This window comes from Panthera tigris, chromosome C2 (genome assembly GCF_018350195.1).
Source record: "Panthera tigris isolate Pti1 chromosome C2, P.tigris_Pti1_mat1.1, whole genome shotgun sequence".
Classification (NCBI taxonomy): Eukaryota; Metazoa; Chordata; class Mammalia; order Carnivora; family Felidae; genus Panthera; species Panthera tigris.
The window spans coordinates 106,389,798-106,399,815 of record NC_056668.1 but is presented as its reverse complement, the minus strand read 5'-3'; the positions used below and the strand labels follow the sequence as shown (position 1 = coordinate 106,399,815).

The following is a 10,018-nucleotide window of genomic DNA, read 5'->3' as shown; positions in this document are numbered from 1 at the left end:
TAGGGCCACAGTGATGATATGTCCACCTAAAGACAGGGCCTGAGCAACCACAGGTCTTCATGGTTTGGCAGGTTTGGAGAATAGGGCCAGGAGTAGTTATCAAACCACATTTTATAACTAACTAGTTGAGTGTCCTTAGACAAGTCACTTAACTCTTCTGGGTGTTCTCAGTAAAAGAAGGGAACTGGTCTCTCATTGCCTTTATCAATAAAATGCCATGAATCTAGGTATGCTTGAGGATGTTTGTGGTATCAATATAGTTTCATTCCACTTGTGAGACCCACAAAATCAGGCTGATGGATCTCCAAAAAGGGTGTTCACAGTTGAGGTCAAAGGCCAGTCTCAGAACCTTGGAGGTTACATGATTCAAGGTTGTAGGCACACTGTCCTTGTTTAGCCATTATCTATATGACTTGAAAACTTAACTGGAAGAAAAAAAAACACTAGATCCAACCACAAGCAGAGAATTAGGCATGCCTTCAATTTCCACATCCCAGATGCAAGCATTAGATCTGCCCAAAATACATGCAAACTCGTATTCTGACAGAGTTAAGCATAAGGGCATTTTTAATTTTTTTATGGGGATCACACATTGAGGGTAAAGAAGAAGCAAACAGAAGAAAAATAAGGAATTCTTGGGTTACAAAAGTAGAAATCTCATCTGCTACGGCAGTAAATCCAGATAAGCGGTTCAAGGGATTTCTGATTGTTCCCTAATACTTATCTTTTCCCTCTGTTCTAAAGTAACAACATTCGGGTTTAAATAGTGAGTATGCCCACTCATAGTAAGACTGTATTTTCCAGCATCAATTGCAGCTAGGTGTGGCCAGGTGACTAAGTTCTGGCTGATGTTGAAATATTGAATGTGAATCTCTTTCCCTTCCTCTTCCTCCTGATTGGAATATGGGAATGATGGCAGGAGTTTCAGCAACCATCTTAGACTGTGAAATTCGGAGCAATTTGGGTCTCATATGTTGTGAAGCTGCCTTGTCAGTCCTGGGCTGCCTATCCCTGCACTTCTTTTATAGGAGAGAAAACTACACTTCTGGCATTTTAAATCCACTATTGTTTGACCAACCTAATCTGATCCAGTAGAACAATTTTTGTTTTAATTGAAAAGACCACACACACTTTATTCCCTCAAAACACTCATAGACTATACTTAGAAAATACATTTTATAAATTCTCAGGAAGTTGGCTATTTGACTGTTTTTTTTTTCTAATAGTATTTAATGAGTTTCAGAATACATAGTGTCATCAAAAGGAAGAAGTAAGAAATGTGTAAAACTGACATAAAATTTCTAAAAAGAAATATCAGTATGCTGGTGTAGTTTGGCACATCGGCAAAGAGTTTCATTCGCCAGAATGGTTATTAAGGGCATCGCTATATCATGGTGTTGTAAAATGTGCAAGATGACTCAAGTTTTTAGGAGGAAAAAATGTAATACGTTATATGTATAAAATATAAAATATTGTGTGTATGTGCACTAGAGTGACCAATTGCCCTGGTTTGCCTAGAATTGTCCCCCCTTTAGCACTGAGAGTCAGTCCTGTGTCTCAGAAAACCCTTCAGTTCTAGACAAATTGTGACATTTGTCACTTTGTCACTCTAGTACATATGTATGTATGTCACTAGAGCAATATTTTTGCATATGAATATGTGAACAAAACAGAGTTGATATATTTTCCTTGTCTACTACAATATAAATTGGCTTTTTGTGAAATGTTAATTCCTTTAAAATATATTCAGAACATTTTACTACTAAGTATACATTTTAGAGTTTGGTACTTGCCATTAGTTAATTAACTTCACTTTAACAATTACACTTGCAAACAAAGAAATTTTAACTGATGTTTAGTTTTTTTAATTAAATGTTATGTTAGAAAGCTTTTCGTTGAGAAGCTTACTGAGGTCAAATGTTTCCAGAACTGTCTTTTAGCCCCTTAATAAATAGCACTCATAAAGTTAAAAATCTTGGTCAAAGTAATGATATACGTTTACATCTATATTCATGGATTTCAGTGAACTAGAAAATAGATTACTGACACTTGCATTCAGTTTCATAAATTTGGACTGTGAAAGAAAGCATGCTGGTCTGGGGCTCAGGAATCCAGCATTCTAATCTTAGAACACCATCACCTAACAACTAGAAGAAGTCAGACCTGCCAAGTAATCTTGATGAGTTTCACAGTAGCCAAGACATTAGAGATAAAGGACTTGCCTGCCTTGCTGCAGGGTTATTATGAAAATAATAGAAAAACTGATAATGTATCTAAAAGTACTTCCTAAACTAATATTTGAAATAAAAGTTGTCTTTAAGTTTTTCCATGTTGTTACCAGTGGATTAAATCAAAAAGAAGCAAACACGTGAAAATAACATATGAATAAGCTAACATAAAGCTTCCCTTATATTGCGGAGAAGTCATTCTCAGAGGCCAGCCCAGGGATGTTCCTCTCTGTGCAGGCCTTATTTGACTTCACAGCAACATCTGCTGGTGGAGTCAAGCAGGTGCAAACTCTGGAGTGCAACTGATCCCAGACTTAGTTAACGATTCAGAAGAGGGCCTTTTCTGTTTCAAGAGGTGTCTCTGTTTCTTGATCCACATTTGGGTTGGCTTTTTTGAACATCATTTTTAATATTTCCCTATGTGTATTCATATTCGGTTGGAATATTCTTAATAAGATTGCTTCATAGCCTGTTTCCTAGAAATTGGATTAATAAATTCTTTCTCAACAACCTGTAATATGGTGAACTTAAAACTTTGTTCTTTAAGAATAATTGTATCATGAATTTTAAATGGCTAAGTATCTTCCCAGGGATTATAAAACTCCACAAATGAATCTGGTTCTGCCTTTAATATTTTAATATGGGCCTGGTACATGGCAGATGCTCAATTAGGGATGACAATGACAATGATGTTGATTATGATAATGACGATGAGAAGAATCACTATAACCATTGATGAACTACGTGCCCAGCATTGTGCAAAGTATAGCTGCTTTATCTATTTAAGCCTCACCTCACCCTATGTGATACATATTATTACTGCCATAATAAATGAAAGGTTAATTTTCTATCTCTATTTTCTGAGACAGCTCACCAATCAGTGGTTTGAATTTTGTCTCACATAGAGAAAGAAATGAGGTGAATTTATCATAATTAACTAGACAGTCTTTTCTAGACTATTGCCAGTAAGTCAGAAAGGAATTTGGACTCTTGCTGAGACAATATAACATTTTCTTTCCAAAGACTTTCTACTTAAGTTTCAAATCATTTGAGGTCATCTTGTGATTTGTGCCAGAGGGCCATGTAAAAGGCGTACTAATGGAGAGGCATATTTCCTTATTATAACCATTGATTCAGAAATGCAGAGGAAGAGACATCACTACTTTTAGTTTTGATAGTAGTGATGTGCATTGCATCACAGAGTTCCAAAGTTTGGAAAGGATTTTCCTACAAGCCCTTAAATGATCCCTTACAGTTGGAGATACTCTTCCACGATATTGTCAGCTTCCTGGGTAAAAGATGTGCTAAATTATGCTGTACTAAGCATTGGTTGTGCTTTTATATGCCAGTACTTGACAGGTTTTACAAAGCATCTAAATGGTAAAGAACAAGTTTGGAGAATTATTCAAGAGTCATCGAGAAATGACTCTCCCACTCTGAAAAAGTTATGATGTCACAAAATATTAAATTACTTCTGATATTATTTTTTAAATATTTATTTATTTTGAGAGAGAGAGTGCCAGCAGAAGAGAGGGGCAGAGAGAGAGAGAGGGAGAGAGAACCACAAGCAGGCTCCTTGCTCAGCACGGAGCCCAATGTGGGGTTGGAGCCCAGTGTGGAGCTCGATCCCATGACTGAGATCATGACTTAAGCTGAAATCAAGAGTCGGATGCCTAACTGACTGAGCCACCCAGGATCCCCACTTCTGATATTATTTAAGCAGAAAACAAACTTATTACCTAAATGACATCCTTGTCTTATTTTTTAAGTCAAGGGAAGTATTTAATATTTTCCCATTAAGTATGATTTTAGTTGCTGTAGATATTCTTTGTTAGACAAAGGGTGTTCCTTTCTATTGCTAGAGGTGTTTTTTTTTTTTTTTTGTCATGAACAGACTTTGCATTTTACAAAAGAAGAGGATATACATATGTATATATAATATTCTCTTGTATACATATACAATATCCCCTTAATCAATTTAAGAAAGGTCTCCAAAATTCCTACTTCGCAAAAATTTTTTTTTTCATGCATGGGTACCGAACTTTATGAGATGGTCTTACTGATCACATGACTTTTTGGCTCTTTAGTCTTTAACTGTGGAGAATTACATTTTGAATATTAAGACATTCTTGCATTCCTAGGATAAACTCAACTGAATCATTATGAGTTTTAGAATAACAATAGTTCTTCCCTCACAAGATATTGGGACAATTACATGAGTTAAAAGACCAGAAAATGGTACACATTAAGCACTCAGCAAATGTTAATGTTATTTTCCATAAGCATTGCTGGAGTCATTTTTATTTGTGATTCATGATTTGTGCATCTATGTTCATAATTAAGATGGGTGTGTATTTTCCTTTCTTGTGTTTTCCTTTCTGGTTTTTATATCACATATATACCAGCTCACAGAATTAGTTGGAGAATGTTTTTTAATTATCTGAAAAAGCTTAGTTAAGACTGTATTATTACTTGCATATTTTTTCTAATTGTACAACTGTAAAACTAAATGGAACAGGGTTTTTTAATTTATTTTTATTTTCTTGGGGGGTTGATTTAAAAATACTGATTTGTCTTATTTTTTTTAGAGATATTCAGGTTTTCTAGCACCTTACCTCTCAAGTATGAACCAAGGCAATACTGTTCATACCTTTTCTTTTTTAAGTTTATTTATTTATTTTGAGAGAACTAGAGAGAATGCCCATGGGGGCGGAAGGGGGGAGAGGGAGGCAGGGAGAGAGGGAGAGGGAGAGGGAGAGGGAGAGGGAGAGGGAGAGGGAGAGGGAGAGGGAGAGGGAGAGGGAGAGGGAGAGGGAGAGGGAGAGAGAATCCCAAGTAGGCTCTGCACTGTCAGCACAGAGACTGACATGGGGCTTGAACTCACAAACTGTGAGATCATGACCTGAGCTGAAATCTAGAGTCCAATGCTTAACTGACTGATCCACCCAGACACCCTGATACTGCTCATGCCTTTAATTTTTGTCTCCAAATGGAAGAATTTTTCACAATTTCCTTCTCATTGGAAGAATTCAAAGAATATAAAACAGACAAATGGGATCTAAGCAATTTAAATAAAATGAATTTATATTTACATTGAATGTAAAAGTCAATGTTACTTATATATAATTATTAATAATGAAAAGTAGTAAAAATTGGCTTGGAAATATTGAAATATTGGCCTTCAGGGATAAATACACAAGCTCTTTGACAGTCTCTCATGATTGACTTGTAATTATAAAGGAGGCATTTGGTTTGGAATTAAGGACAAACATGTATAAAACAATTGAAAAATATTATCAGTGGAGTAATATCAACTAAGTATAAGAAGTAGTCACCACTGGTATACGACCAGTCTTGCCTGGCCCTATCTGGTCTACTTTTTCCTTAGTATTTTAAAATGAATGTAGAATGGTTCCGTTCATAAAATTTACACATGCCAAGAACCCGAGAAGAACTACAGATACACTGAGATGAAAGAATCATTATCCAATAAGGTCTTGTTATGCCAAAGCAATGGGGTAATTCTCTAAAAAAGGAAGTATAAGAGGATAAAACTAAGTATATAAGGCTGTTTGTTGGTACCCAATATTCATTTTAACCATTGCTGGCAATAACCCTGGATTTGGGGAGCAGTGATCTGCATCCCATCCATGTAGTTCTGCTGTAGTTGACCCCCTTTCCTGCTTTGAGGGGGTTCATTACCCAAGCCCGGCCAACTGAAAGACTGTGCTCCCAGGAACAAGCATGGATTGGTTCAGAAATAGGCATATGGCCCATGTTAGGTCAAGCAGAGACAATGAGACTGGGTATGGAGATTTTTTGCTTAATTGGTATTCTTGATGATGTAAACTGGAAGCTGCAGAACCCATAACATGGATCATGAAAATGAAACCAATCCAGGGGCACCTGGGTGGCTCAGTCAGTTAAGTATCTGACTCTTGATTTCCAGCTTAGGTCATGATCTTACTGTCATAAGATTACCCCCAGCACTGGGTGTTGAGTCGGCTTAAGATTATCTTTCTCCCTCCACCCTTCCCCCAAATCTCTCTCTCTCTCAAAAACAAAACAAAACAAAACAAAAACAAAAAACAAGTAGAGAGAAGAAAGAAAGTGAAACTAATCCAAAGGAAGCAGAGTTGAGTAATGACTTTTGGTACCACCACTGAGCCCTGAATCAAGTCATATGGGAAGTCTGATGTATTTATGTATTTTTCAGTCATGTGTTCTGATAAGTTCTTCCTCCTTCTCCTCCCCTCCTTTGTCTTTTCTTCCTCTTCTCCATTATCACTATCCTCCTGCTCATCACCAAGCTATTCATACCTGGTGTTTCTATCACTTAAAATACTACTAATTGGTAAAATGGGATAGTAATAGGATTTTTGTTATGGAATTCTTGTGAGGATTAAACGATATAATCCATATAAAGTGCTTAATACATTATTTGGCATAAAGAGAGTATGAAATAAATTTTAGCCATTGTAGTTATAATTGTCATAATCATTATTGTTATTACTGAGTAGATAACAACATCTGTAGACATTGAAAAGTGGGAGAGTGCAGATTAGGATAATATAAATCAAGGAAGAAGATCTAAAGGGAAGAAAACTATAGGTAAGGAAAACAGAAATCCCAATGATGTCTCCTAGGGCTGATTGTAGGGTATATATGACAAAGATATGCAGAACAGAAACTTACTCAGAGACAGCAAGATCCTCTCTACCCTGCAGCTTTAAGTTTGATGGGCTCATGTGAATGGCTGTGGAGTTATACAGACACATTAGTCTTAAAAATCTAAACCCCGAAATATGTAGCCCCAACTTCTTATAGGTCAAATTATCATGTCTTTTATGGTAATTTTTATAATGTCACATCGAATAAACCAAATCATTTGTTTATTTCAAATGCTTGCAATGAATTCAAAAAGTGTATTTGTGTTTCAAAAGAGTTCTTTGTTATTAAAAGTGCATTTCAAAAAAAGAAAAAAAACAAAAAAAGAAAAAAAAAACATGAGCTAAGCTCTTGGCAGCTGCAAAGAAACAATTCATTTTTTTTTTCAATAAATCTGTTACTTGCAAGTCAACTACCATGGTTTTAAAACGTGTGGTGTGTAGAAGCGTTTTTTAATATCATATAAAATCTCTTTCAAATATGTAGTCAAGGTGGTGAAAAAGGTATAACTGCTTTTCTGGACTTTTAGAAACTTTAGCATCATGATTAAAAGTTAAATTAGCAATTCAATCCTGTAGCCAAAGAAAAGGAGAAATTAGTGATACTGCCTAGTAATATCAATGACAAATCTTTAGAGGGAAACACAGGTAAAGTGATGAATCTCCCCTGTCATGGCTGGGCTTCAGACATATCTGGGCATCTGTCAGACCACTGAGGTGGCTGGTCAGATGTTGAGGGTTGGTGCTATGAACTCTTCTTAGGAATGTCTGGTACAATGAAAAAAGCCTTTGTCCTTGGTGGGCCATAGTCATTTTGAAAACTTTTTGATTAATTTCTTGCTAGCTTGATTCTTGGCTGGATAGTTGAGCCCAGGCATGAGAGAGAAAGTTTTTAGACAGAACAGAAGGATACATTTTACTGCAAACTTGGGAACAGTTTGGTACTGGGAGCTAAGCAACCCCGCTTTGGGGCCTCTTTATCAAAGTGTAACACCAAGGAGAGAGACAGGTGTTCTTCCCCATCCTGCCATAGGCTGCCACATGAAATTAGTGAAGTGGGGGTTGGCTCCTGAAGCTTCGGGGGGAGCGGCACAAAGGAACAGAGGCTGCCATCCTTGACAAGGCAGTATGCAGTGAAATCAGTTCCTGGAACCTCCATGGTAGCAGCCACAGAGTTTGCTGGGCTCGGGGTAGTAGAAGTGGACACCACCATAGCATGCTGGGCCAGGAAGCATAGGGAGAGTAACAACGTGGGCTTATGAATTGGTCTGGATACCTCAGAAAGGGAGCATTTGTGGAGCATGGAGACTCTAAGAAACACTTGGTCTGAGTGGACTTTACAGAGGGTTGATGCTCAACCTGAGTGCTTGGGGTATGTGGCAGTAGAATGTGGGGCAAGATATACTCATAGACCTTTGGTTATTATTAATGAGAATTGGGGGAATTGGGTGCATATCAGATAACACCATATATTGTCTCTGATCCCAAATCAAAGATACCAAAAAACCATGGTTTCTGACAGATCTGAAACCAAAGGAAAAAACTTAAGAAAAGAGAATATTTTGACTGGACTAACTTGATCTCTTTCATTCAAATATGAAACAATTAACAGAGATGTCCTGATTTGATTTCTTTATGGCAGTATTTCACACAATTACACATCAGTCCCAAGTCATGTTCACAATTGAAGAAGTCTTCACATGTTCTCTGGTATATTTTACCTAACATCCCTTGCTTTTGGAAACCAAAGGCAGGAGAGGTTGTCCATCTGCCAGTGAGAACAGTGGGACATGTTCCACTCAGTACAGACAAGTAGGTTCTCCACAACTGGTAGCTGGACAAGGTGACCAGAAGCATGGAAAACACCCCAAACTGAGAAATGTCGAGTTAGAAGAGAGAGAGCTTACAACTCCTCTATGAGTCAAAATAATTCATCTGCCCAGTGAAGAGACACAGACTCAACCAGCCCAAGAAATCTCACCCCCGTTCACCAACCAGCTAGTGGCAAAGCAGAGAATCTAACGTACCTCTCAATACTATAGGTCTCCCTTCCACAATCCATTACTGCTTCATGAAAATATTTTCAAATCACTCCTAGAAAAACATGCCCACACTCAGCCTTTGCACCATACCTTGGAGTATGCTCTTTACTATAATGTCTGTGTGATCAGCCAGAAGATCTGCCTTGGTGATTGCAGCCAGGGACAGGTAGTTGGACATATTCCTGCACAGTTCCTTGTTGCCTCTGTGGAGGAATTTCACTGCTATGGGGATGGCTAACGCCATCACAGGGGGCCGGTTGTAATTCTGAGGAAACATAAGAAAGTAACAAATAATAAGTGGCTCATTATTCATTCATTTATTCATTCATCCAAAAAAATATTTATTGAGCTAATCTCCAGAGTGCAGCTGTGAAAACACAGACCCCACCCTGTTTTCATTGTATTTGGGCCTCTGGGAATTCTTGTCCTTATTAGGGAGACTTGGAGGCAAACAGGCAGCTAACACGGTACGCTGATGGGGGCACTGATAGGCAAAGTTCAGAATGCTGAGGGAACAAAGGAGGAACACCTAACCCAGTCTTGGATGGTGCCAAGAAAGACTTTCTGGAGGGAGTGGTGTCAGAGCTGGACCTGGTGGATGAACAGGAGATGGCTGGGTGATGGCAAGGAAAGGAATGAACAGAGGAAAAGCACCTGTGGAGGCACAGAGGTGAGGGAGAACATGTACCTTTGGAAATTGTGAATAGCTCACTGTGGTGGGAGTGTGGGCCATGTGGGAAGGTTGGGGTAGGGAGGTGAGCACAGGAACTGGAAGAGTAAAAGGGACATGATTAGGAAAGGTCTGGCATTCCACGCCAAGGAGTTTGAAATTGATCAAGAGTCACTGATGACAAAAATAACTCATCAGATTTATACTTGAGAAAACAACCCAAGGAATGCTGAACAAGTCACTTTTTGACTTTATCTTAAAAACTAAAGTTTCAGCCAGTGAGATTCAGAAGAAAAAAAGTGAACGAACATGAGACTAAAAATGAAAGAAATTCTGGGTCCTAAAACAATTCTCTTTTTCATATACTTTGTGATTGACCATCAATGTCCTTATACATTAAATAGTGCTATC

At 37.9% G+C, this 10,018-nt stretch overlaps 1 protein-coding gene across 5 annotated transcripts in view; it reads right to left on the bottom strand.

Moving 5' to 3' along the window:
• Nucleotides 1-10,018, bottom strand: part of VEPH1 (ventricular zone expressed PH domain containing 1) — a 243,464-nt gene that overhangs the window by 203,817 nt on the left and 29,629 nt on the right. For all 5 annotated transcript variants that reach the window (XM_042999268.1, XM_042999266.1, XM_007086266.3 and 2 more), the window contains exon 3: nt 9,028-9,202. In XM_042999268.1, the coding sequence (XP_042855202.1) occupies nt 9,028-9,202 (175 nt within the window). The remainder of the gene's footprint in view (nt 1-9,027; nt 9,203-10,018) is intronic.